Here is a 27,165-nt window from a genome sequence, read left to right as displayed (position 1 = left end):
CGACAGAGTGTTCCTTGTCACTTTTTTATCTGAAAATATTCATAAAATCGCCCCGGAAAACCACCCTTCCGGGTGCAATGCAGGGTTTCTCGCTTCAATATATAGATTATTTACAAAATACTGTATTATAGATAACTACATAATAAATATAGTGATTTTACCAACTCATACTTTATTAATATACTTTTACTTATGCTAAGACGGATAGACCTGTATAATTAAAACCCAACCAAGTAGCTGAAAAAATCATCAGCATGGTTCAACAACCCGTTCATTTGCACTTGTATTTAACTTCAGTACAAGGTTTTCTAAGTCTCAGGCTTCTAGACATATAGATACACCCTAGAGCAAAATAATTTTTGCATATACAAACTGGTTGTGTGTGATGTCGGTATTACGTCATTTATCTAAAGGTTGGCTATTTCTACTACTATAATTCAACGTACAAGCTTTTAGATGTCTCTCTTACATGTACATTAATATATTCTGTCTTGAATAACAGTAAAGTATATATTATACTATCTATCGAATTCGTGCTGAAGATGCAGACCACACGGCGACTATATTCAACAGCGAAATATCGGCACACATCTTTTCCTAGCCTCCAATCTGGAACTTCTGTCCCTGAGGCCGTTCGCTATTATTCCAGTTCTAAAGAGCAGCACAAAAATGAGCAAGTAGAGTCGACGAGCAATCATGACTTGACGGACGATCAACATGGTGGACAGGATAGACGACAAAAAGGTTAGTTTTGAGTCTCCCTAACAAAGATCTGGCTTGAAACTGATGGGTTTTTCTACAACAGCCGAGCCCAGCACACAGAGTCAGAACAAGCAATATTACAGCCTTAAGAATCACCGGGAAGGGCCAAATACGGAAGGTGGTGAAGTAGATACTCAACAGAACCAAAAGGGCGTCAAAATGCATAATAAGGATGTCGAAAGTCGGCATCGAAATCCTGAAAAATAGTAAGGATGAACATTGTTTTTGGTGGTTTATAGAACTGTTTTAAGTCCTATATGTAAACATCGATTCGTCGAGGGGAGGGGGCTGCCTGCTTCTCCATGTCTAACTTTTATTTGCCTAGTTGAGACTAAAAGGCTCTATTCAGAACCTGAGCGTATTTGCTATTCACTTCTGTTTTAAGGTTCCACCGGAACTACGTACTATTCGCTTTTATGCATTATAAAAACCAGAGACGTGGTGGGCTGCGCTAACCCGCTTCATGCCTTATTACATCATACCTGGCATGTGATTAATCACATGCAACAAACAGGTTCTGCAGACCGACAGAAAAAATTTGTAGGGGAAATTGCCCATAATCCTACAATTAGAATCACCATATTACATTATGGATAACTACCTTATGCTATATTGCACCAGGTCTTCTCAACGGCCAGATTATCTATTAGACATGATATTATACAATCACGATATTAAAGACCACTATGATCGGAACGTCCACTGCTGAGTACTTCTTTATTCGAACTTGCATCCTATTTCTTCATAATATTGCACCTATCAGTATTTTATATAGCATTCAGTTGCTCGTCGCACAATTCTCTCACCTGCCAGTTTATCTCGAACGCATACCGTATCCTATCCAAACCTGGCTTATTGCAGAGGCAGTCTTCTTCACTACTGTCTTCATACCACTAAGATGTGCTCTCCGCAATTCTCCTATCCACCACAGCCCTATGTCTGCGGAGTCCAGAAAGAAACTGTTTACGAGTTGTTGCACGAATGTGCCAAATCCAGAGAAATATCTCCGCCGGTGGCTTATGGTCTCAGAAGGAGAAGTCATCAAGCGCGATAACGTAAAGGAATTTATCAGATGGTCGTTCTTCGGACCTGGATATACGTGGAAGCAGACCCTGCGGAATGAGGAAGAAGTCGAGGCATATACAACAGAAATGGAGAAGCTGATTGGACGAAAACTGCTACCAGGAAGGATGGATGTGAAAAATCTAGGACAGCTTCTAAATGAAGCAGGCGGTTCACAGCGTAGTCTACTATGGTACACTGTCAGTTTATCTCTCTCCTCTCTTATGTATAGTAGAACCATATGAGGCTGACATTTCAGTTTACTTAAGTGTATTTTTGTGGTTGACACAATAATGTACTGCAAGATGGTATACCATGGATTCCACTTCTATCGCGGCTCAGTCTCCCGATTTTTTACCGTTTTTCCATTTCGCCCTCCCACGATACTCACGGCGTATCGATCCCCGGCGCGGCATCTCACGTACTGGCATCGACGGCATACATCCAAGAAACGTCTCCCCGTACTATTCATACATGGCATCGGGGTTGGGCTATACCCTTACACGGGTTTCCTCCGGGACCTTAACAGGGAACTGGAGACCGGAGCGACCCACGACGACGACGGTGAGGTGGGCATCATCGCACTTGAGATCATGCCAATAAGTTCGCGGATCACTCATCCGGCTCTAGCAAAGGAGGTGATGATTCACGAGATTATGGAGATTATGTCGTATCATGGGTGGAGCAGATTCGTGCTTGTGTCTCACTCTTACGGTTCCGTAATCGCTTCACACCTCCTCAAGTCTGATCGGGCTGCTCCGCTCATTGGACCTATGGTCTTTATTGATCCGGTCGCATTCCTCCTGCACTTGCCTGACGTGGCATATAACTTTATAGCCCGCGAGCCAGCACGCGCCAATGAATACCAGCTCTGGTATTTCGGGAGCAAAGACATAGGAGTTGCGCATACGTTGGCAAAAAGATTCTCCTGGTCTGACAACATCATTTGGAAGGAGGACCTCGGGATCAAGGACAAAGAAAACCAGCAGGAGGGTAGAAATGTTACCGTTGTCTTAGGTGGTAAGGATTTGATTGTGGATACCGAATCGGTGGCGCGGTACTTGATGGGCTCATCAGAAGAAGAATCCCGATCAATTGGCAAAGAAACAGCACGAGCATGGAAAACCAGGCCCTGGGTTGGACGGGGACTTGAGCTGCTGTGGTATGAACAGTTGGATCATGCGCAGGTTTTTGATCTTGAAAGTACTAGACGACCAATCTGTAAGGCGATCTCTATATATTCAAGCACCAATTGAGACTTCTTTACTCGACCGGCTTTTTCTCCGTCAGTTACACGATCCAGGGCCAAATATGGTTTTGGTATTTTTCAAGACGCTATGTAGTACACCAGTTCGAGAACGGAATATTGTCAATTTTTTTAAGGCCACCCGGTCAAGGCTGGACACAAGAAGTTGAATTAGTCTAGGAATAGCAGGATGATGCCGTAAAAGACTCTTCAAACCAATTTCGAGTGCAGACTACCTCATTCCATGGATGGGTGTACTCCGCGTTTCCTACTGGCCTCGTCTTAATCTAAGTATTTTCTTATCACATATTAAACTAAAACATCTTACAAATATAATTTCACATCAGTTTCTTTAACTGATTCCCACATAGTTGTCGCCTCTTAATTCAGAAATAGTCAAGGAAAAGAAAGACCGACACAAAACTTTCCTCATTCGAGATGTAGAGAGTTCACGTGACCAAGCAGGTGTTTCTTGGCACAGACAGTCATGTGACTCGGGCCGCAGTTCTTCCGCGCCGAAAGAGAACGAGCTCTCCCGAAGCTCCAGCGCTGGCGATCGAAGAACAAGGAGAAACCCGCGGTCAGAATACTTGTTTGCATTATTATCAATTCGTGATCCCTTTTTACGTCCAATCTCCTCCACATATTCAAAACCATCAACATGGAAGGGTGCGTTGTGCTGTCGACTGGCGACGCCAAAAAAAACAATGACGTCGCGTGCTAAATAATTTTTCTGCAGACTCAATGCCTCGGAACAGCGTGAGCTGGCTACTCGTATGGAGAGCAAGCAGATGAAGGAATTCATGCAGGTTCGTATTTTCTTTTAGAGAGGATTGTTTCTGTCACGCCATGCCCATGTTCTAAAATTTGTGAACAACCTGGCAACTAAGAAAAGAAAAGAAAAAAGGGCTAACCTATTCAACTACGTCTCCAGATGTATTCGCGTCTCGTCCAGCGCTGCTTCGATGACTGCGTCAACGACTTCACCACCAAGAGCCTGGTTGCCCGGGAAGAGGGATGCGTTCTCCGCTGTGTCGACAAATACCTGAAGAGCTCTGCCCGGCTCGGCGAGCGGTTCCAGGAACAGAATGCGGCCATGATGCAGTCCGGCCAGCTGCCGGGACGATAAATGCATAATATATAGTAGTATGTTTTGGATCACGTCGTCAAGGCACGTTTGCATTCACTAGTCGCTGCTGCAGTTTGCCGGTTGGATACAATAATATGCCACCGAGCATTGGATAGCGCAGTTGCAACTGGTGGTGAAATGTCGCCAAACAGTCTCCTCTTTTGCTCTTTGTACAATAAATTTTCGTCATCAATTGTTTTGTTAAGGACTGGTTGGGCATTGTTCGGATATCAGGCTAGAGTCATGAAGTTCTTGAATTGTTGATATATATATCGATATATCCATCATTTGATAGCAGCACTGTAGTTAACTGTATGATATCAATTGATGCATTGTATTATGTTGAATGCTGGTCAAGGTCGTTGTATGACAAGAAAAAAAAACTTAATCTCCAATATCAATAATTGATGTAACATCAATGGATGGAAATTGATACCGCTGATAACGCCGGGAAACACTTGCCCGATTCGGATAAATTGAGCATCACGCTTTCACGCCCTAAGAATTATGTACTCCTTATACACGGTGTTTGCCACGTGGGTAAATCTAGATGAAATATTTTGTTTTTCTCTCAATTGATCGTTCGTCTTCAGCCTGTGTTGTGTCCACTGGTTTACTGCATGGACGGAGTAGACGGGATAGGATGCACGATTGCGCGGGGAACTATATGCAATAGAAACATGAGAGTCAGGAAAGCCGTGAGGGGATCAGTATAACTAGAATAGCTCAATCTCCAATGTTCTATCTATCTATTATTATCCACGAAAGAGATACTACCAGAACAACCCCTCACCGGTGCCGGCGGTCGACCCCACCATCACCGAGCAGGTTCCCCTCATCCTCCTTACAACACACGATGTCATCGATCTCCCCACTGCGGTCCTAGTTATCAGTATATATAACGTCCGTTGCAGCCCGCTCTCTAATCTCGCTCCCGTCCCTTTTCTCAATTCATACTCGTTTTCCGTCTCCCCGTCTTCTGCGACAGAACCAGAGAAAACACACAGCACCATGGCCGACACTGTTGGAAAGGTCAGTTTGCCACCAGCGTTTCTTCTTGTAACATGTGCTGACTACCATAGACCATTACTTGCAAGGTAAGCTATTCGCAGTGCCGATTTTAGTTGTTGAACGACACTCGGAGGATCTCGGACGGAAAAAAAGGAGAACAGCAGCTAAAACAGCAGCAGGCCGCCATCGCCTGGGCAGCTGGCCAGCCTCTGTCCGTCGAGGACGTCGAGGTTGCGCCTCCCAAGGCCCACGAAGTCCGCATTCAAATCCATCACACTGGTGTCTGCCACACTGGTGCGTGACCTCAATTTCCCCCCACGTAGGCCCGGGGTTTTTTTCTTGTTCGAGCTGACCCCGCGTTCCCAGATGCATACACTCTCTCCGGAAAGGATCCCGAGGGAGCCTTCCCCGTCGTTCTTGGCCACGAAGGTGCTGGCGTGGTCGAGTCTGTTGGAGAGGGCGTGACCAATGTCAAACCCGGTGACTATGTGGTCGCTCTTTAGTAAGTGGCCTTCGTCCTTCGCCATGCCTGGGAAAAGCATCCAGATACTAACAACCGGCTTCAAAATAGCACCCCCGAATGCAAAGAGTGCAAGTTCTGTCTCTCCGGCAAGACCAACCTGTGCGGCAAGATCCGAGCCACCCAGGGCAGAGGCGTCATGCCTGACGGGACATCTCGCTTCAAGGCGCGCGGCCAGGACCTGCTCCACTTCATGGGCACCTCGACCTTTTCCCAGTACACCGTTGTAGCGGACATATCCGTTGTCGCCGTGACCGAAAAGGCCGGCACCGACAAGACCTGCCTGCTCGGCTGCGGTATCACAACGGGCTACGGCGCCGCCGTGGTGACCGCCAAGGTCGAAGAAGGATCCAACCTGGCCGTGTTTGGCGCGGGATGTGTCGGTCTGTCCGTCATCCAGGGTGCTGTCAAGAACAAGGCCGCCAAGATCATCGTCGTCGACGTCAATGACAAGAAGGAGGAATGGTCGCGCAAGTTCGGCGCCACTGATTTTGTCAACCCGACCAAGCTGAATGGTCAGAGCGTGCAGGAGAAACTCATCGAGATGACCGATGGTGGCTGCGACTATACCTTTGACTGCACGGGCAATGTTGGCGTTATGCGAGCTGCTCTGGAAGCCTGCCACAAGGGCTGGGGTCAGAGTATTGTTATTGGTGTTGCTGCTGCAGGCCAGGAGATTTCCACACGACGTGAGTTTTTTTTTTTCTCTTTCTTTCTCTTTCTTCTATCTTCAAAAGGTCTGACTAACCTCTGTAGCATTCCAACTCGTCACCGGCCGCGTCTGGAAAGGATGCGCCTTTGGCGGTATCAAGGGTCGCTCACAGCTGCCCGACCTGGTCGACGACTACCTGAACGGCCAGCTCAAGGTCGACGAATTCATCACGCACCGCGAGAAACTCGCCAACATCAACGACGCTTTTGAGCAGATGAAGGCTGGAGATTGTATCCGTTGTGTTGTTGACACGAGAGCATAATTCTTTTAAGGGGAAAAAAAAAAAAAAAGAAAAAGAGAGTTGTATTTCTCTTGTTTCCATGTTGCATTAAAGTTAATTAGCGAGAGTTCGAAATGTAATTCAATAGGATTTGAATGTTGGTTCTTCCATCTTGTATATGGTTCGTAGAGTTGACACGATCGTTGATAACGTTTAGTTCTAATGGAGGGGCATTGCATATATAAGGCACTCCCGCAGGGTCCTCACACTAGCACAAATCCATACAATTGTTAAGACATCTACAGGTATAAATTGATTTGAGAAAGTCTCAATTGGGCCATTGGCCGTTTTCAATGTTGTTTCCTATCTAACGAATGACTAGGGGTCAGACTGCGAGCAAAAATATCAAATAATCAAGTTCCCTTCCACCACTAAAGGTCGATAGCTCATCAAAAAAGCTTGTGTTCCAGGGTCATGTCCGACTCAGGCTGAAGGCCGACGCATGCGCGGAAAATGTTGGTGACCGCAGCACGCTGCTTCGCAAGAGCGTTGACCACCGGAGTTCCAGGGGGTGTCAAAGGAGCCTAAAACAAACGTCAATTCCCTGTAAACCGAGAAACTAGACAAAAAAGAACTTACCTTCAGCATGTAGCTAAGAACGCTGAGGACACTGTGGAATCCCTTGTAGTCTCCCGAGGCTTCTGACTTCCAGCTCACACGAGTCATCAAGTCGGCAATGACCACAAGATCAATGATCAGGGGAGATGCCAGAAGAGAGTCTTCGCACACGTTGAAAAGACTGATGGTTTGGTGACCACCCAAGAAAATCTCAGCGTAGTACTCGTCGAGAGCACGCTTGTTGTCCCCAACGGCGGGCATGTACTTGATGACTACGGTATGGTCGGGGTGCTCGCCCTCCTTGTACAGGACTGAGTTGGCCGCCACCATGTCGTCAACCACGTTGGATTTGGAAATTTCCTTGGACCGGAACTGCTTCTGAGAGCTGAGGTTCTTGCCATCGTTGTTGCCCAGATGGTTGTAGCTCGCAATCGAAGTAAGCTTGATACCTGCGCTGATCATGAAATCAACAAGTGCAGACTTCATCTTGGTCTGTCCGGACTTGAAGTCATCACCACCAATAAAGGCATTGTGCTTCTCGGCAAATTGGATAGCGCCAGGAACAAAGGTGTTCTGCGGGGATCCGTTGATGAAAGGAGCGTTTTCAAGAATCGAGGCCACCGCAAAGACAGTGGAAGGCGACACTTCCTCGTGACCAGACTTGATCGCGTTGATCAAGTTGTCAGCAGTGTCGTTAATACCAGGGATGATATCGGCATAACGCTCAGTGTTGGCAGTCCACAGAACAATGACTTTGTCCAAGTCGTTCTTTTCCTTGAATTCGCTGTTCAGAGTCAGCATGTGTGTGATAGAGAGAGAGAGTGTGTGTAGTATGTCTTACCGAATATCTTTGCGAAGATGTTCGACGTGGTCCCACGAAGCCTTGGAGCCGGGAATCACATTGTCCGCACGGTCTTCCTGGTTGGCAGCGATGAAGTCGGGGTAGTAGATACTAGGCAGTGGCTTCATCTCGGCCATTTCCTTCCGAACGAGATCCTTGAGGGAAGGTTCGAGGACACAGGCACGGTCCATAGACTCGGCCAATCCCAGTCCACTGATATCCCAGCCACCAATGACGAGGTCATTAGGATGGGCCATTGGGAGCATGTCATGGAAGGGAATGTTGATTTCTTGGCCGGACTTGTCGGTGCCCAGTTTGATAGTCGAGCCCATGACAACGGAGCCATAGTAGTTGGCCTCCCGCTTGCCCTCGCGAGTATCCCATACGAGGCCACGGCGGTTGGCAATGATACCGGCCGTGACGGTGGTACCATTGTTCCCACCCCAGCCGACGAGCATCATACCGACCTTGCCGACCTTGCGGTCGACCTTGAAGTTGTAGGTCTGGGACTTGGGGACAGCAACGAACTTGTTGTCCGGGGTCCGAGTGACCTCGGTGGTGTGGTAGGCATACTGAGTTTTGATCGCGTCCTCAGTGTAGACCACATCCGGAGATTGAACGGTGAAGAGGGGGGTCTTCTCACCAGCCGACCCGCCAACAGCGCCAGAGGCAGCACTTGTTCCATTCGCGTGAGGAGCCATTTTTTTCGATTGACAGAGTGACAGTCCGCGAATTGATGGCTACAAATTTCTTGGGTGATTGTCAAGAAATGGAAATTTGTAGTTCTCTTCGGTAAGCTGTTTTACTGCGTGTAAAACGAAAAGTCGGACGCCCCTCCTCGAGCGGATGTGCGCCCGCCGTTGTACGGGTGGTGACGACTGAGGGCAGTTAGCATCTACTGCTATAGAAGAGAGCCATGGAGGTAAATAGATAGAGGGAACATACGAGTTGAGGGAGTTGGAGAAAATGTTGCCGGTGTTGATGATCACTCTCGTGAGAGCGATCTGTCTGCTTGGAAAGCTGATCGGCAAGAAGCTGAGACCTCGCAAGGTCAGATAGAGAGAAGATCGAACGAAGTTGAGTTTGTGTGGTGAATCAAGAAGGGAAGAGAGAGAGAGAGAGAGAGAGAAAGAAAAAGGAGGAGACGGCGGTTTTAAGGCGGGAGGGAAGGAAGCCCCGCGAGCGTCGATGCACCTTCCGTCCCCGGCCGACGACGGGCTTGAGGTCCGGGGATCCGACCCTCTCTCCGCATGCTGAATTGTTTCTGCGCTGTCCTCATTATTGTCCGGTCTGCCAGCGACGCAACAGTGCAATAGCATCAAGCAGTTTTCTAGCGCCAATGCTAACGCGCTGGTCCAGGCAACTAGCGACCTTGTCGATCCCTCTGGCCACTCACCGCGCGACAACCCCTCACTAACGCTCGCTAGCACCGCCGGCGGTCTGCCCACTATCGCGCTCGTTCCATGGCTTGCGACGTCGAGAGTTTGCTCCGTTGCTATCATACGAACAGCTGTGCCGTGAACGGCTCAGTCAATGTTGTCTCCGATCCCGCCATGCGCCAGCTGGCCTACGACGTAATCTGATTACAACAACGATGAATACCATGATGCTCGCAGGCTACCCCGGTTTCGGCTGCAGGCGCTCGCTCCACCGGTCAGTGAACAGGCCTCACCGGGCCCAGGCCGACAAGGTTCTCACCGTTTTTCTGTGGTGCCCCCCCCCCTGCATGAACAACAGCATGGCAGGTTGTGGGACCACACTTGGGTCGGATATGTGATGGCAAGTTGTGTGACCTTGCAACACACCAGGGTCATACATGCGGGCTTGCTTGTATGCACGTTGTATGCGGTTGGTCACCGAATGCATAGAGTACTCCAAGCCCTAAGCCCTAATTCCAGGCCTATCCGGGTCAAGTTCTTGGCGGCTTCGTCGTAGAGATGCATCTCTGGAAATAAGACGACTTATAAAACTCCAGGCAGACAAACTAAGCTTTTCGACTGGACAGCTCCTGGGGCAGTCTGAATATTGATACCGAAGACAAGCATTCTGATTAGATGCAAGAAGTCGAGCCACTGAGGTGAGTAGTCTCGGTTTTCTGAGATGGATTTAAGATTAGTTCAAATTATTAAAAGAATAATATTAATACAAAGAAGACTCTCAAGTTAGAATCAATACCCTTACATAGTATTGCGCAAATTACTGAGCTCACTGAACGAGCGCGGGGCTTGTCGCGAGGAAATCAGGTGACCACGCAGCGGCTGCCTCTTTCTCTCCCTTCGGTTGTTTGGAGAACTGGATAAAGTAATTAAAGCTATGCTAAATATTGAAGTCCTGAATTGAGTAGAAGTACATTTCAGGAGACAACCATCTGGCTTACATCAACCAGCGTAAACGCATGCAGCACAGCGCGCCTGGTCGGAGTTTTATGATTGTTAGGTCAGCCTTGTCAGGCTGCCTTGGGAAGCATATAACAACACTGAAAAAAAAATACGAAAGAGTGTGTTATTTTTTCACTACTGGCCATAAGTTACTCATAACAGTGACACGCATCCTACTTTACGATGGCACGAGGTCCTCAAGCGAAAGATTTCACTATTGGATGGATCTGTGCTCTGCCGGTTGAACTCACAGCAGCAAAGGCAATGTTGGATGATGTCTATGAACGTAGCAGTTATTATGCCCAATATACGTTAGGGAGGATTGGCATACACTCTATCGTCATCACCTGCCTGCCCGCTGGCCAAATCGGCACCGGCTCTGCGGCGGCAGCTGCTGTAGAAATGCAGTCCAGGTTTCCAGCCCTCCAGATGGGCCTCATGGTGGGTATTGGAGGTGGAGTACCAAATCAAGAAAGAAAATTGGATATACGACTAGGTGATGTGGTCATCAGTCAACCACGAGGAGGATATGGAGGGGTGATCCAGTACGACTTTGGGAAAACGGGTTCAGATGGACTGAGGACCCGGACTGGGTTTCTTAATGCACCGCCTGCTGTGCTCCTGACCGCAGTGGCCAACCTACAATCAAGTATTAGTGCTGGAAAAAGCAATGTCTCCCATAATTTCTCTGCGCTTACCCATCTCCCCGAATTTACTCGTGGTAATGCCGGATTAGACACTCTTTTTGAATCGTCATACACTCATGTTGGAGGCCTCACATGTGATAAATGTTGCAAAGACAGGGTTATCGAGCGTGAGCGACGAAAGAACGACGGAGATATAGTCATTCACTGTGGCACAGTGGCATCTGGCAATCAAGTTATAAAGGATGCCATCACAAGGGACAAGTTGAGCTCTGAGCTTGGGGGAATCCTTTGCTTTGAGATGGAAGCTGCAGGCGTGATGAACGTTTTCCCATGTCTCGTCATTCGCGGCATTTGTGACTATGCAGACTCGCACAAGAATAAGAGGTGGCAGCCCTTTGCTGCTGCAACAGCTGCGGCATGTGCTAAAGAAATATTGTCATTTGTTCCTGCGGTACGACAAAGCTACCTTAATTCCCTAATGTTTGATCAGCTAGAAGATCGGCACGATACAATCAAGGCCGCGCACGACAGCACTTGTAAATGGTTGCTGAGCAGATGCGAGTACCAAGATTGGCTCGACGCTTGCAAGCTTTCAGAGCATCATGGATTCTTCTGGATCAAAGGAAAGCCCGCCACGGGAAAATCAACAATTATGAAATTCGCCTATGCGTGTGCCAAGGAAAATATGAGGGATGTGATTGTTATATCATTTTTTTTCAACGCAAGAGGTGAAGAGCTGGAGAAATCGGCAGTAGGGATGTACCGGTCTCTTCTATTTCAGCTTCTGGAGAGACTTTCAGACCTTAAAGTTGTGTTTGATATGTTGCAAGCGCCATTCAACGAGAACATTCACTGGTGGGAAACTACGGCTCTCAAGGGTCTTTTCAAAAATGCAATACTGAAGCTCAGGAATCACAGTCTCGCATGTTTTATTGATGCCCTGGATGAGTGCGAAGAGGACCAAGTCCGAGACATAGTATCCTTCTTTGAAGACCTCGGGCAGCTTACTGCAAAATTGGGACATCGCTTCTATGTCTGCTTTTCGAGTCGCCATTACCCCCATATCACTCTTAAGAAGGGTATCCAACTTGTTCTCGAGAAGCAGCAAGGTCATGAGGAGGACATTATAAATTATGTGCATAGTGAACTCCGAGCTGGGCAGAGCGGTCTTGTTTCACAGATCAAATCCGATATCATTAAGAGATCATCAGGAATTTTCCTGTGGGTGGTCCTTGTGGTGAAAATACTCAATAAGGAATACGATCATGGTCGCATCCATACACTTCGGAGGCGGCTAGATGAGCTTCCAAACGGATTGGATGAGCTGTTTCAGAATATATTGGCAAGAGACAGTGGGAATATGGAAGAGTTGATACTTTGCCTTCAATGGATCTTATATGCAAAGCGGCCACTAAAACGCGAGGAACTCTACTTTGCCATATTAGCTGGAATTGAACCTGGGGCACTAACTGCATGGGATCCTCGGGAAATCACAAGAGATGACATGGGAAGGTTTCTTTTGAGTTCCTCAAAGGGACTCGCTGAAATAACGAAATCCAAGGATGAAACTGTTCAATTTATTCATGAGTCAGTGCGTGACTTTCTTTTGAAAGAAAACGGACTAAGCAAGCTTCGTTCCAACCTTCTATGTAATCTCGCAGGCTTAAGTCATGACCGACTGAAGCAATGTTGCCAGAGTTACATAGATGCTTCCCAACCAGGTCAGCCACCATCACAACCACTAGCAAGTGTATCTTTTCAGGAGCCTATAGATATACAGCCAAAGACATCTGGGATTTTTCCCTTTCTTGGATATGCTGTGCAGAATATACTGTATCACTCCGATATTGCGAATCTACATGGCATCGAACAAGATGCGTTTATTAAAGAATTCCCTCTTGGCACATGGATTAATCTGAAAAATCCATTTGCATGCCAGGAACGTCGTTACACATCGGAAGCAAGCATGTTATATATTCTGGCAGTAGAAAACTTTCCAAACCTTGTTCGGATTGCACTCAGTCGAGTTTCGCACATGGATATTACAGGTGAACATTATGGTTCTCCTATACACGGGGCCTTAGCATGCGGCAACGAAAATGTCGTCAAGACGCTCTTGTTGCCTATGTCTAAGTTTAAGTCTGCCAGTGCTATAGCCAGCCATCACTCAAATTATCCCACATGCACAAGGTATCAAGAGGAGATCAATTATCTGCTCAATAACAGACAGGATTTCAGTCGTGGTCACGAGACCCTTCTCTGGCAGGCGACTCGACTCGGTAGACTTTCTCTGATGAAGGTCTTGCTTGCGACGGAAAAAATTCATATTAATTCTCCAAATAATATCGGTGCAACTCCATTATCTTGGGCTGCAAAGAGAGGGCGTTGCGCTGAGGTGAAGCTGTTGATTGAGCATGGTGCAAACATCGAACCCACGGATCGTGTTGGACAGACACCACTGTCCTTGGCATCATTGTATGGCCACGAGGCTTTGGTGAAGTTGCTGGTTGATAACGGATCAAATACAGAATCCAGGGATACTTCTGGCCTCACTCCATTGTCCTGGGCGACAAGACAAGGTCACGAGACTGTGGTGAAACTACTGACTGAGCACGGTGCAGATCTCGAGACTAGAAGCCTTTTCGGTCAGACACCGCTATTCTGGGCCGTATGGCAAGGCCATGAAATGGTGGTAAAGCTGCTAATCGATCTTGATGCCGATATGAAATCTAAAGATTGTTCTGGCCGGACACCACTTTCCTGGGCCGTAATGAAGGGGCATGAGACCATCGCGATGCTGCTACGCAGGAAAGCTGCTGAAAAATCCGTAACGCTAAGGGACATCATTTAATTTATTTATGCAATTTTGGTGCAGAAATATGTGTTGAGAAAAAATATCAATCAGGTATATAAAGATTATTACCTAGTTTCGGAATTTAGATAATAATATTGATCTATTGCACAAACACCTTATATATCAATTGGTTCTGCTTAGCTATTTTAGCTCTATTCTATTAATAAAATTATAGAAAACATGACCATTTTCATATTGAATATTCTTAGCCGTGTTTTAGACTCTCAAAAAGGCAATGCTGGGAAAGAAGGGCGCGGGCCGATCCGTTGCTGCCACCCCACCTTTTCCACCTCGAGTGACGTAGATTTAGTCTTGTTGCAAGAACGCATCCATAAATATCACTCTTCTTCTAAAATCTGCTGTTAGCAGTGCTCAAACATGTCTGAATCAAAAGCAGAGGTACTAAAGGCACAAAAATGGGTGTGAGGCAATGATATTGGCAGCCTTATAACCTGACTACATGGCATTAATGGTGAAGATGATCAAAACTGTCCTCTACGGCAAAATCGACTAAGGAACTATTTCAAGGAGATGAAAGCCCAGAATGAAAAACATGATCAGATTGTAATATAATTCACATGTCTCTTTGCGTTTGCTTTTGTCAACCACCCCTGTCAGTTGTGTACTACTATTGGAATTTAGATTATTGAGTAAAAAGAAAGAAAAGAAAGACTTCCTACTAAGCTATATGATGAACATCTCTTTGTTGAAAATGAATAACGATTGTTCTCAATGAATAGCCAAAGCTCTCAGGGCAGTATAAAAGGTAGTGATGGATGTTTACTCGTATTCGTAAAAACAGCCGCATTTAACTTCTCCCGATGCAGTAATTGTGCCGGCCTCAGGCAACGAAATAAGGATAAGCATTTCGGCGGGCCAATGGGCACGCAGCAGTCACGTTTCGGCGAACATCACTTTTCCGTTTCGGGACCGGTTCTGGCCAAAAACGGAAACCGCGCCCCGCCACACGGCCGAACAGGCAGGACACTAGGCTGGATCGGGCTAGTGCGCACGAGCCGCCAGGAACCGGCGGGATCAACAGTGTACGGATACAACTACGTACTCCTCATGAGTAATTATTATGGCCATGAACATGACTATAATAATTTATGAGTGTACGGCGATTCCTGTGAGGATTCGCTAATGTGCTCAGTGCTCTATGGCGATCCACGTGGAGCAACAGTCCTGTTCCTGCGCAGATGGCAATAAGCTGGCTGACCAAGGGTACGTACTACGTACCCCCCTTGGGGCCCAGTGTGGGGCGGGCCTGCATGGCGCCCACACCGGCCATGCGCGACATCCCGTTTCAGGGGTTCTTTCTTCGCGAGGTCACGATCGTGTTGATGCACCCGGCCTCGTTGCTGTGACACTTGCCTTTTCTTCTTCTTTTCTTCCAGTCTTCTCTGCAGCCGCGTTTCTTTTGTCGCGCAATAATATTGTACGAAGTAACTCTTAATTAATTCCATTGTTCTAATAATAATCGCTCGCTCCACTTCGTGGAGAAAGTCACTCCTTCGAAGCATCACGTCCCTCCGCAACACTTCCTGTCTCGCTCTGTCACCGCGCCCAACAACCACGCCAAAACTCGTCTCAGCTTTGCGACAGTTTGGAGACTCTGCCTCAAGTTTCCAACCTTGCGAGCCGTGGTCCGCATCCAGACGGACCCCATAACAATAGGGATCGTCGTAGGCTAGCCCACTCCTGGGGCGATTCATCGTCCGGTCCATGACCAACGACCGAGCGCCTTCCAACACGTCTCGATCCCCGGCTCAAAGTCTCTCGCTCTTTTCACTTTCGTTGTCGCATGGCAGAGGACCGTTGGACCTGACCTCGACCGCGACCAACTCGACTAATTATATCCTGGGAACCCCCAGTTCGCCAAAGCACATTGATGGTTCTCTGTTGCGCTTAGAAGAGATAGGGGTTTTCGGTGTGGTGAACGAAAATGGACTTAACAATCAAATGCTCCAACTGCAGCCGCGATGTCGAGATCTCGGCCATGGGAGAGCATGTTTGCGATCCACTAGACGAAGGTATTTTTTTCTCGTCAAACTTCTCTCTCAAGGTTCTCTCTCAAGATCTATATCACTAACGCGACTTTCGGATACAGCACCACCGTCGCAACCACAGGCCGTCAAGCAATCGAGACCAGAACCTATAGACCCAGTAGTCGCCAGTATGTTCGCTTTATTTGGCCGTGAAACAAGAATAAAAAGAGTGTTGACCAAATCTCGTGTTTAGACCAGCCATTTTTATCCCCTGAATATGGGACTCCTCCAGGTGGCCAGGGAAGCCAACCTGTCACGCCGCGATTCTCGCCTTTGCGCAGCAACCCGCCTCCGCTATCAACCGGTCCTTCTTCTCCAGAGTTCTCAAGTGACGATAGTAGTCTATTCATGAGTGATCATTCTACGAGCACCAGTCCTCATCCAGTCAGCTCAATTCGAGCTGCCCTCAGCCCAACAACAGTCACACCTTCTCCGCTTCGCTCAACAATACTCTCTCAAGCACCTACAGTCAATAGTGACAGTGCCGTGACCGATGTATCGGATACCAACCTCAGCCGCTCCCCATCCTTGGAGAGCAAGAGCACATACAGGACATCAGTGTCAAGCAGACGCTACCGAGACTCGGGCTCGACGTCTGTCTCTGCCAAATCACCCCGGAGACCGTCCCTGAGCAGCGCACGTAGTCCGAGAACCATGCCTATTGAAATTCCTCCGGTCCCCGCGGGTCCATTGGCGGGTTCAGCACTCTCCACCAGCCCGCGAAAGTCGAGAAGAGCCGGCTATAGTGGCTTCGATTTTGGCTTGACCGACGAGATGCAAGAAGAGCTACAAAAATTGGGTGAAAATCTGGCTTCTTCGGCTGAGATACATCAACTGACCCGGGCGCAAACTTTGCCCACGCTGAATGAAGCAAATAACTTGGATGTCATTGACAACGCCTTGACGAAGTGGCCCTCGCAGCCATCGCCCACCGTTCCTGGTCGCCCTTATATACCTAATCCATCGGCAACCCAGACACCGCAGGAAGTTGCTGGAGAAGGCAAAGGCGTTGCGAATGAGTCCAACTATGTTAGAGGTTTAGGGCTTGATAGCAATGTGTACCATACCACGGGAGCGTCAACCTCGTCAAATGAGTCTTCTCCTTCTGACATGGGAAGTGGCAGCTCGCTATCTAGCCCTCCATCTGAAGACGACCGGAAACCCGCCGACTTGAGCCAGATTGATTCGATGCTACACGATCTCGAATTAGACCAGGTCCGCGTTCATGAGATCAAGCCCCCAACTGATGTCAAGCCTCCAAAAACGGAACAAACAAGTCCGGTAGAAGAAAAGCCATCTTCTCCAAAATCCCCTTTGCGGAAAAAGACGTCTCGGGAACTGATGGGGGAGGGAATCGTGCGGCCGACCACTGCAGGAGGGCAGAAAAAACGCTGCCGGGGCTGCGGACAAGGCATTACCGGCAAATCTGTTTCCTCGGCCGATGGCCGATTGACTGGCAGATACCACAAGGGCTGTTTTGTTTGCTTCACTTGTGGGTCTGCCTTTGAAACCGCCGACTTTTACGTTCTGGATGATCACCCTTATTGCGCACAACATTACCACGAACACAACGGCTCGGTTTGTGGCACTTGCAAACAAGGTGTCGAGGGCCAGTACTTAGAAAGCCAGGGACCAGCAGGTCGGCAGAAATTCCACCCACACTGCTTGACCTGCCGCACGTGTCGTGTTGTTCTACGTGGCGATTATTTTGAGTGGAATGGCTCTGTTTATTGTGAGCGTGACGCTCGACGGGCGGCCGCAGTGTCAGCACCGCCTCCGGGGAGAAGACGGCCAATGATGCCTTCGTCACCTTTGGCTGGCCCTCCTGGATATCCGCCGGGCCCTCCACCTCCTGGTTTCAGAGGACCGCCTCGTCGGGGTGGTCCTTTAGGGCCTCCAGGGCCTCGAGGTCCCCCAGGCCCGCCAGGACGGGGCATGGGCCGACCACCACCTCCACCAAGTCAGGGAGGATTAGCTCCTCCCAGCGGTGCTCGACGCTTCCCTGAAAGAAGAACCACGAAGTTGATGATGATGTGAGTGCATGTCCTCGGACAGATGCCACACGTCTTATAACCTTATAACGCTCGCTATTCCCGTCTCTTGATCCACTCTCTTCCCCCTTATGGAATTTCCCCCCCTTCGTTCTTGTCCATATTTTGAACCCTTTTTGAGCCCTCGGTTTTGCTCCTATACCCCTTTTGAGCAGGCCACTCGTTTTACATTTGTCCCGTGGACGATTATATCTCATTCGCTTTCACATTTATGCTGCTTTTTCACCCATTTTCTACACGTATATATACTGAGGTATCAGCCTCGACGCCACTTTCCACCATATTGGATATATTTATCACTGGGAATGCCTGTTAATGTTCAATATTGACCCTCGCTATTTATTTTTTTTTGGTGATTTATTCGACCTGTCTTTTTTTTGTTTCATTTGCGTTTACATATTCATCACTCGACATACTGTATAGTGACCTTGGGAAGGCTTGTTTTCACCCCGTTTCACCCCGTTTCACAAAATGTGTATTATTATTATTATTATTATTATTATTTTATCGGATTGATTGACCATGCATGATTCAAAGCTGTGCATAATGAGATGAGTCTTGTGATGGAAGTCGGAACAAGAAAGGATCGATATCTGGAGTTTTAATGCCAAAAATATTGATTTGAGAAAACTACCTCCAACCCTAAGATTATCTATCTAATAGTAAGAATTCGTAAAACGTAGACATAACGAGAGAGAGAGAGAGAGAGAGAGAGAGAGAGAGAGAGAGAGAGAGAGAAACGAAAAGTCTTTATAATTCAGACGGTCCTGGCATAAGCACATGCTCCGGATTCTCATCCACCACCGCAAGTCGTCGCTGACCCTTCTGCAGCCGACGCGTCGTCGTCGTCCGCGGAGCCCGATATTTGAGCATCCAGCCAAACAGGGCAACAAAAACCGCAATCAAAACCAACTGCGCATGCTCAGCCACAGTAAACCGATCCTCTTCCTTCCTCTTGCGGTCCTCGGCGGCATCCCACGACTCGCAAATCTGTTGGAACTGGGCTGGGTCGTCGGTGAGCACGGCGTCGACACGGTGGCGGATAGCCCAGCGCATGTCCTTGGGTTTGTTAACCGTCCAGGCGAAAACCAGGCGGTTGTTGGCGTGGGAGTCGCTGATGAGGTCGTAGCCTAGTGTTGGACCCTGTAGGGCTTGGATAAGGGTGTTGAATGAGGAGACGTTGTTGTTGTTTTTGTTGTTTTTGTTGCTGTCGTGGCCGGCTCCACGTGCGGAGTTGAGAATGCGGCGTGGGCTAAACACGCTGGCGCAGATGAGTGCTGTAGGGAAGTCGGGGAGATATTCTTCACAGGGGGGGAAGTATTGGGGCTTATTGGTGTTAGAACGCTATCTGTATATATCAAATGGGTAAAAACATACACTCCAGCATCCCAACACTATCCGTTCACTCCATGGCCGAGACGAAGAAGGTCCAATCTTGATAGCCTCTGCGATTTTCCCAACTATAGTTCTCGGCTCGTTGTTTCGCTGATGGCAAATTTTTTTTTAGTTTTTTGAAGGAAACTTGGTTTTTGCTCTGAGTTTTTTTTTTTTTTTTTTTTTTTGAACATACCTTGATATCAAGAAGTACCCATGCATGCTCCGCGCTCGGCGAGGCGAGGTATTCGAGTAGATCGCTCAGTTGTAGCAGTTTCTCGTGTGGTGCTTGTGTTGTACGCAGCGTGCTGAGATAGTCCCAGTTGCAGTCGGCGATAAACTTGTCGATGCCAAAGCATCGTTTGAGTGAGGGGTCCTGAGCAGTTAGACAAAGACAAGACCATTATACACACATATACATACAGTACTATATAGATGTGTGTGCTAAAAAGTAAAACTGGAGAAAACGGCAGCATACATGTGCAATAATGACAACCCCGTCTTGGGTCAACTGCAGATCAGTCTCTATCCCATGACTTCCAGCCTCTAGGGCGCCCTTGAAGGCTGCCAGCGAGTTCTCCGGGTATAGTTTCTTGTAGCCGCGATGGGCGACTATCTGAGGGAGTGGGGTGCTTCCATCTCGCGCATACGAGGCAGGTTTGAAGAATCGCTCTAGTTGAATATTAGATAAAAGCTATATCGTATGAAAAGGAAAGAAAAGAAATATGCATACTCTTGTCGGAAAGCAAGGGCGACTTGGTCGACTCGGATGAGTCTCGGGTCATCGCGGCTAGGCCTGGTTTCAGAACACAGTGGTTTTGACGAGCGAATTCAAATTAAAAAAAAAAAAAAAAAAAAAAAAACAATAACAATAGTCTCTAACGGCTGGTTATGCGCAGTACAAGAGAACAGAAATAAATGCAAAAGAATGAGCGAGGTTGCCAGGATCACGTCAATTGACGGTGAAGTGAACATTGAACTTCGGACTTAGGCCTTAACTAGTCTTAGTGGGGCCATATTTATGTACCCGCAAAACGTCATCCATCGTGGACAGTCCCGACAGCCTTTTAAGCCTCGAGCGATGTTAATTCTTATAATTCAAACTACGCTCTGATTATACGTGTATGTCACCACCTCTCCGTGTTTAAATCCAACAGGAATGATTGTACGACGCTCGCTATTCAGATTAAGCAGGTGATTCGATAGGTACAAAGCTATCACAGTCCATTTATTCTTGCCCCTTCTCACTATGTGGCCTTCCATGTAAGCCATACAAAGGGCTGAACATTGGTATCGCCCCAGAACTCAATCGTAACCGGAGCATCTGTCGCCTTTGTGGGTACATAGTCCTCTGTCGATGCCATCAACCCGTATTCACCAAAGCCAAGAACATCGTGGTCCGGATATGGGCTTCCTCCGTAGAAGAGCTAACGAACAGTTAGTGAAAAACATACACACACACCTTATACAGCAAGTAAAATTCATATTTCATATGGAAACAGTGAACACTCACCCCCCATGTTGACGTAACCGTGCTTAGCCCATCCTGGCATACTACCTTGACATTGTCGATTCCACACGGCACTCCAGTGGACGCTGTCAGATAGATACCGGTTGCGTTGCGCTTTCCTGAAAAGGAATCACATTGTGTCTCGTCGACTGTCCACTGTGCTTGCTTGGTTAGACAGCCAAGATCCGTGCCTGTTTGGTTCCAGGTACGGATCTGACCTGCCCCTTGAAAGTCAAGGGCGCTGGCAGCAGCACCAAGGAGGGAGAATAAAAGGATAGAATTCATTTTTTTTATCGGCTGTAGACAATGGCAAAGTTTAATTTTTTTTATTTTTTAAAGCGGTATTTGTATCTAATTTATGCTTATATCGGATCGGAGTTGTAAGTCCCGTCTCTAAAATTGATGTTACCGTCCCGTCCGAACTGTTACCTCCCCCCCGGCGTGAAACTACGACATGCGTGTCAGCTTGTCGCGCTAGAGTTCTTTAATTTGCCATGTTTAACGTTATTAGGAAAGGCGAACGATTCAAGTTCTGACATTTGCCGAAGGAATATATGACTAGCACGTTTCTTATTGGATTGTTGGCCCTGGCTGTTTTTTGCACTATATGTACGTTGTATTTAGTTTATTTATTTATTATTTCAGGAGTAGGTAAATACATATATTATTAGATAGTAAGGACTAACAAATAGCCAAAGGCTTTTTAGTTAGCAGCTAACATGCTGAGAGATATTAATGGATGGAGACTTGTCGCTAGTTGAAAAATAGTACGATATTTTCTAGAATATAAGCCTGTAAATTAGGGTTTTCCCCTTTCCAGATGGATCATGGAAAACAGACCAGCGGCTCGCAAGTTGGAAAAGTCGTTGGCCGGGCATAGACTAGGCGTCTCTCATTTAATATCATAGATACATACATAACTGTTATATAACATTGATATAAAAATGACCTACAAAAACCAGCGAAACTCGTCCATCTTGGGCCCATCCCGCAGCCGCTCAGTCGGTATGTCTCGCGCATCAACGACATAGCCCGCCTTGCGATTGCGACGCGCATTGTCCCACCACATATACAAACCCAAAAGTCCAGCAATCAGGGCACCCGCGCCGCCAAACGAGGCGATGGTGACCAGGGCCGGCATGTACTTTGGTTTATCCTTGCTGCGAAACACGTTGCTGGACACGAGGCCCATCAGGTTGGCCAGCGGAACACCCATACTCGTGAGCAGCACGCGCTGGCCCTCGTCGGCGATGTTGTTGTTGTACCATGTGCTTAGCAGCACTGACGGCGCCGAGGTGCCCCAGGTCATCATAAAGCAGGCGAAATATGCCAGATGGATTTCTGCGGTCACGTCGTTGATGGCCGCATAAATGACGAATCCGATCAGCGTGAATAGAAAACCAAGCACGATAAACGGTGACCGTAGCCGGACCGCGTCAGAGGCAAAGGCCAGTACGAGCAGCATTACAGCGCCGGTCACGTTGGGTGCGACGGTGTATAGGTTCGTTTTCACCGTTGGATATCCCAACCGGGACACGATCTGGGGTAGGAACAGGGCTACACCTTGCAGTGGCACACCGAGACAGATCTCAATCGCCAAAAAGGCATACGTGGTAGGCCGCTTCAGGATGCCCAGTGCATGGCGCAGGTTGAATTCCTCGTTGACGACGGCCGACGAGTCGACCTGGATGCGATGAAAGGCAAGCTGTTTCTCCTCCTCGTTGAGAAAGCGGGCCTCCTGCGGGCTTTTTGGCAGATAGAAAAAGGCAAACGCGGAAAAGACCACGGTGAAAGAGCCTTCAATAAGAAAGAGATAGCGCCATCCGTCCAGCGTAGAGTTTTTGATCTGAAACACGCCAAAGGCAAGCAAACCCGAAAAGGCGTTGGCAATGTTTGAAGCAGCGTAAAAGATAGCCAGCCGTCTCGCCAGCTCACCACGGCGGTAAAAAGTGGTCTGGTAGTAGATGACCAGCGGGAAAAACGCAGCTTCAGACATGCCGAGGAACCAGCGCAGCGCAAACAGGCCCGAGAAATTGGTCACAGAGGCCGACAGCAGGGTAAACACGCCGAAGCTGAACATCATGCCCGAGATGACTCTGGCCGGGCTGAAGCGCTTGCCCAGCATGGCAATTGGCGGCGCAAATACGACAAAGGGGACGAAGAAGATGGACAGCAGCAGGTTGTACTGGTCGCCGGTCATACCCAGGCCTGGACTTGTGAGCTCCGAGTCAGCAGCAGCAATGAAAGAAAGAACGTACTTTCGTTGAGAGTGTCGGTTTCGGCATTTCCCAGATTGCCCTTGTCGAGGGCATTGCAGAGATCTATTATTGATCGTTAGCTATATACTCTTTGCTGTAGTAGAAGGATGCATTGATACATACACATAAAAGCCAGAATCGGAAGCAGGCGCAGGTCAAACTTGCGGCACAGGGCGCGCTCGGCCTTGTGGTCAATCACACGAGCGACATCATGCAGCGGATCGACAGTGCCAGGGCCAGTCGACTCGTTTGTGGTGGCGTGGATGTCGACATTACTCTTGCTGGGAAAGGCCTCGTTGTCGAGGTCGTCTGAGGGTTGGCCCATCGTCGCTAACTCACTCACTTTGGCTCTTGACCAAGGTCAAGGGAGCGAGGCCAGGGCAGGCCAGGGGGAGGCCATGTTAAATACAGAGAGCCATGGCACAGCCAGCTAGGGGGTAACCTCTGGGCAACCAAACTCAAGTAGGCTTCGTCCAAGCTTATCTGCGCATGGCTGTGGTTGTTATCAAGTTGTGGAGAAGGCGGATGATAAGGACGATCGCTCGGTGCGGCGTTTTAGCGTTGCATTTAGAATGGCTGGAATCCCTTCAAGCGTGGGGGGACCATCATATTCACATAGGATTAAAAGAAAAAAAGAAAAAAAAAAACAGACTCCACAGATGCACACAGTTATGCAGCGATGCAAGGCAGTCATGTAGTCATGTAGTCATACACTAAAAACCTGCACAAGAAGGTTACCTGGCAGAGCAGCCGCAAACGGGCATTTCTGGAGGCTGGAAACTGGATCCTGGATAATAAAACACCGGAGTCGGTGTAACTATGTAGTATGTACTAACTATGTAGTAGACTATTAGTAAGTACTCCCTGCGTGCCAATAGCCACCGATCAAAAGATGCGGGGTATCAAGCTCTCTTCCTCCAGTCGAGCCTTGACACCCCCACGCAGGCTTGCTTACTCTCCACGCATCCCGCGGGCAGAGTTGCCACTAAAAGGTTAAAGCTCAGAATACTACCAATGGAAACAGTATAATAATGCGACTGTGCTTTGTCTAATCAAACAGTCTACTACCTTGGCATGTTCAGCTGCCAGCTGGCCATTTTCCAGATCCAGAAAGTGACAGAAAGTGACAAAAAAGTACTAGCCTTTCCCAATGCGGAATTCCTTCCCCGGTCAGGTGAATCATCTTATTGATAATTTGATAATTGTATGATTTGTCCAAATGTTACTTCTAACAGATGTTTACCGCTCGCCAAGAAGAAAAAAAGTAATAAATAATAAGTGAATTGACAACCGCCTCAGACTAAAAAACGGGATGAATCCATAATGTGCACTATACTAATTATACACGACAAAAGTGAATGGGATACAACAAACTGCAAAAATGGTATCGAGGTAGGGTAGCTAGTCCTCCAGTTGACTGTACAAGATTCTCCAGCACGAGCTGACATCATCGCGCCTTGCGACTAGCCCTACAACAACGGGTAGCATAGCAATCTAAGCTTACAACAAGACTAACGAGGCTCCCAACAAAGTCGACAGCGCAACGGCGACGCTGCCCATCAAGGGAACAAAGCTCATTTCCGGAGCACGGACACTGGCTGCAGCGCCCGTCGAGCTGGACGGGGACGAAGACGACGTTTCTGACGAGCCGGAGACAGAGCCAGAGCCAGCACTGGCGGTGGCGGTGGACTGAGTGCCCTTGTTCTGGCTGCCCGAGCCGAGAAAGCCGGGGCCCTTGCCGGCACCCTCGGTCATGAACTTCTTAGCAGGGGCTGGGATCTCGGGGAGAGCATCTTCGGAGACATCCCAGTTGGGAGGGCTAGAAGCTGGGCAACCGCTGGCGCCACCGGTCGAGTTGTAGTTGCCGTCACCCTTGGGGGGAGCGGTCTTCTTCAGGGCGTTCTTCAGTTCGGTGTAATCGGGCTTTTCGGTGACATCGTCGCCGCTGATCTTGACAAGACCGTAGTTGCTGCCTTCCTCGGAGTACTCATAGACCAGGCCACCAGAATACACGGGAGTCATCTTGGTATCGTACAGAGAACTGACTTCCTGGAACTGGCGCTTGTTCGTGTTGCAGCCGTACTCGGAAAGGAAGAGAGGAAGACCATAGCCGGTAAAGTTCTTCACCTTTTCGTCCCAGCCCGAGATGGTGAAGGAGGAAGGATCGCACCAAGAATAGTCGTTAAAGGCAAAGAAGTCACTGCGTTCGTCGTCGGTACCGCAGTTCATGTACTCGGCCATTTGGAGACGGTTGGTGTCGATATCAGCCTGTGGTGTAATTAGTAGCTAATCCCGGATGATACATTGAAAATATACTTACGGCCGAGTAGCCAACAGGGACGGTACGCAGCTTGCGAGAGCGGAGGAACTGGCGAATGTCACGGGTGACAGCCTTGACGTACGGGGCAGCTTTGGACGAGGGGCCGTCGTTGATGACCTCGTTTCCGGAAAAGAAGGCCAAGGTGTTGGGATACTGGGCGAACATCTCGACCGTGGAAAAGACGTTTTGCAGGTAGACGTCGTTGTAGGACACCTCGGGGTCGGCACGGTTCAAGGAGTACTTGGGGGTGTTGACATCCAGGACGACGTAGATGTTGGCGTCTGCCAGAGCATTCATACATTCGTCGTGGTCGGCAGTGTTGTCGACCGAGTAGACACGGACAGTGTTGAGACCGAGGTCGGTGAACTTCTTGATGTCTCGCTTGCAGGTGGTGGGCTCAGCGAGCGGGTCAACAAGCTTGGACGAGCCGCCGGGCTGGTAGTCGACACCACGGACATAGAAGCGTTCGTCGCCCTGGAAGAAGGCATTTCCCTTGACGGTGATGGGGGTTGGGCCGTCATCACGGGCAGCCAGCTGCTGAGGAACAGCGGCGGCCACGGAGACGGCGACGGCCAACGAGGCGAGAACAGTCTGCATGATGAAATAGGGTATGAGAAAGAGTGATAGATGTCAAAGACTAAAGAGTTGAATGAGAGAAATAGTCGTCGATTAAAAGGGGATTATTGGAATAGCAACAAAGAGGTCTCAAGAGGCGAGAGACAAGACGCGTGTGGGAGAGGGAGAAAACGAATGACGCGAGCCTGGATGACTCTTAAACAGAATGTGAGAGAGAATGGTGTCGAGGCATGTGGCAGAACAGGCAAGAGCCAAGGGCGTCAGGGGCAGGCGCTGTGTTATTATACGTAACAGGAGCCAACCGATCGTCGCCGCAGGCAAGGGCGACCGACCAGGGACAGTTATTGATTACACTGTATCGGGCAGTAATTACGACGAGTCCACGGCAGGCATTCCGCCCAGCGGCCGCTGCTTGGCCGTGGCTGCCCTGAAACGGTATTGTCACCGACTCTCACCGTACGGAGTATATCACATCCCCCGATCAGCGGGCGGAACGATGCAGGAGACAGGAGGAGGGCCCGGCAGGAGGCAGTGCAGCGCTCCTGCCAAGATCGACAACAATACGCACAGACTCGCTTGGGCCGCCGTGATTGGTTCCGCCGCGGAGTGCGATCGCCAAGCCCCCGTAGCACTAGTTGGGCGATCTAAGCGCCGCTCCACCGGGCGGGGCTCCTTGGCAAATCAACGAGTCTCCGCCCTCAAGGCCGGTCTTTCTTGTCTCAAGTCGTTATTGCGTGTCACGTCATCCACTATGTTCGAGAAGAGCCGTGCATATATGGAGTTTTAGTACGGGGAAAGGAGTAGTAGTACTACTGGTAATCTGGTATACTGCCTGCCTGTCTTACGGTGGCTAGACGAAGAATGCCGGATTCCGCCCGTCTTTCAGGTAGGACAAGTGACAACTCATCGCGCACGCAGAGACTGAATTGCTACTCATATTCCATGTTTCAGATGCGCACCTTGTCGGCCTATCATATGAAACACCGTCGGTCGCCAATTTTTTTTAAATTATCAAACCGAAAGACCCG

General features: G+C 48.6%; 10 protein-coding genes across 10 annotated transcripts; 5 read left to right on the top strand and 5 right to left on the bottom strand.

Annotated features, from left to right (window-relative positions):
* Positions 1-1,448: 1,448 nt before the first annotated feature.
* TRUGW13939_03974 (uncharacterized protein) lies at positions 1,449-3,245 on the top strand (the record flags this gene model as incomplete). Its single annotated transcript, XM_035487152.1, has 3 exons — positions 1,449-2,017; positions 2,084-3,045; positions 3,208-3,245. 3 exons carry the CDS (start codon positions 1,449-1,451, stop codon positions 3,243-3,245), a joined length of 1,569 nt encoding a protein of 522 aa, XP_035343045.1.
* A 486-nt stretch (positions 3,246-3,731) lies between these two features.
* On the top strand, positions 3,732-4,199 carry TRUGW13939_03973 (uncharacterized protein; the record flags this gene model as incomplete). The annotated part of the gene is made up of 3 exons (XM_035487151.1): positions 3,732-3,739; positions 3,810-3,879; positions 4,005-4,199. The coding sequence occupies 3 exons, from the start codon at positions 3,732-3,734 to the stop codon at positions 4,197-4,199; spliced, it is 273 nt and encodes a 90-aa protein (XP_035343044.1).
* Positions 4,200-5,210: 1,011 nt separating this feature from the next.
* TRUGW13939_03972 (uncharacterized protein) lies at positions 5,211-6,704 on the top strand (the record flags this gene model as incomplete). Its single annotated transcript, XM_035487150.1, has 6 exons — positions 5,211-5,231; positions 5,282-5,296; positions 5,387-5,504; positions 5,577-5,712; positions 5,782-6,419; positions 6,487-6,704. 6 exons carry the CDS (start codon positions 5,211-5,213, stop codon positions 6,702-6,704), a joined length of 1,146 nt encoding a protein of 381 aa, XP_035343043.1.
* A 407-nt stretch (positions 6,705-7,111) lies between these two features.
* TRUGW13939_03971 (uncharacterized protein) lies at positions 7,112-8,822 on the bottom strand (the record flags this gene model as incomplete). The annotated part of the gene is made up of 3 exons (XM_035487149.1): positions 7,112-7,246; positions 7,302-8,064; positions 8,122-8,822. The coding sequence occupies 3 exons, from the start codon at positions 8,820-8,822 to the stop codon at positions 7,112-7,114; spliced, it is 1,599 nt and encodes a 532-aa protein (XP_035343042.1).
* Positions 8,823-10,682: 1,860 nt separating this feature from the next.
* Positions 10,683-13,997, top strand: TRUGW13939_03970 (uncharacterized protein; the record flags this gene model as incomplete). Its single annotated transcript, XM_035487148.1, has 1 exon — positions 10,683-13,997. The coding sequence occupies one exon, from the start codon at positions 10,683-10,685 to the stop codon at positions 13,995-13,997; it is 3,315 nt and encodes a 1,104-aa protein (XP_035343041.1).
* A 1,948-nt stretch (positions 13,998-15,945) lies between these two features.
* TRUGW13939_03969 (uncharacterized protein) lies at positions 15,946-18,079 on the top strand (the record flags this gene model as incomplete). The annotated part of the gene is made up of 3 exons (XM_035487147.1): positions 15,946-16,033; positions 16,111-16,176; positions 16,242-18,079. Coding segments are annotated over 3 exons (1,992 nt in total), but the record flags the coding sequence as incomplete, so codon positions are not given.
* A 770-nt stretch (positions 18,080-18,849) lies between these two features.
* On the bottom strand, positions 18,850-20,258 carry TRUGW13939_03968 (uncharacterized protein; the record flags this gene model as incomplete). The annotated part of the gene is made up of 5 exons (XM_035487146.1): positions 18,850-19,425; positions 19,477-19,584; positions 19,670-19,849; positions 19,952-20,145; positions 20,207-20,258. The coding sequence occupies 5 exons, from the start codon at positions 20,256-20,258 to the stop codon at positions 18,850-18,852; spliced, it is 1,110 nt and encodes a 369-aa protein (XP_035343039.1).
* Positions 20,259-20,720: 462 nt separating this feature from the next.
* TRUGW13939_03967 (uncharacterized protein) lies at positions 20,721-21,268 on the bottom strand (the record flags this gene model as incomplete). The annotated part of the gene is made up of 2 exons (XM_035487145.1): positions 20,721-20,900; positions 20,987-21,268. The coding sequence occupies 2 exons, from the start codon at positions 21,266-21,268 to the stop codon at positions 20,721-20,723; spliced, it is 462 nt and encodes a 153-aa protein (XP_035343038.1).
* Positions 21,269-21,932: 664 nt separating this feature from the next.
* On the bottom strand, positions 21,933-23,566 carry TRUGW13939_03966 (uncharacterized protein; the record flags this gene model as incomplete). Its single annotated transcript, XM_035487144.1, has 3 exons — positions 21,933-23,191; positions 23,242-23,304; positions 23,365-23,566. 3 exons carry the CDS (start codon positions 23,564-23,566, stop codon positions 21,933-21,935), a joined length of 1,524 nt encoding a protein of 507 aa, XP_035343037.1.
* Positions 23,567-24,741: 1,175 nt separating this feature from the next.
* TRUGW13939_03965 (uncharacterized protein) lies at positions 24,742-26,158 on the bottom strand (the record flags this gene model as incomplete). Its single annotated transcript, XM_035487143.1, has 2 exons — positions 24,742-25,509; positions 25,562-26,158. 2 exons carry the CDS (start codon positions 26,156-26,158, stop codon positions 24,742-24,744), a joined length of 1,365 nt encoding a protein of 454 aa, XP_035343036.1.
* Positions 26,159-27,165: the final 1,007 nt, after the last annotated feature.

This window comes from Talaromyces rugulosus, chromosome II, assembly GCF_013368755.1.
Source record: "Talaromyces rugulosus chromosome II, complete sequence".
Lineage (NCBI taxonomy): Eukaryota > Fungi > Ascomycota > Eurotiomycetes > Eurotiales > Trichocomaceae > Talaromyces > Talaromyces rugulosus.
This window is presented reverse-complemented; position numbering and strand designations above follow the sequence as displayed.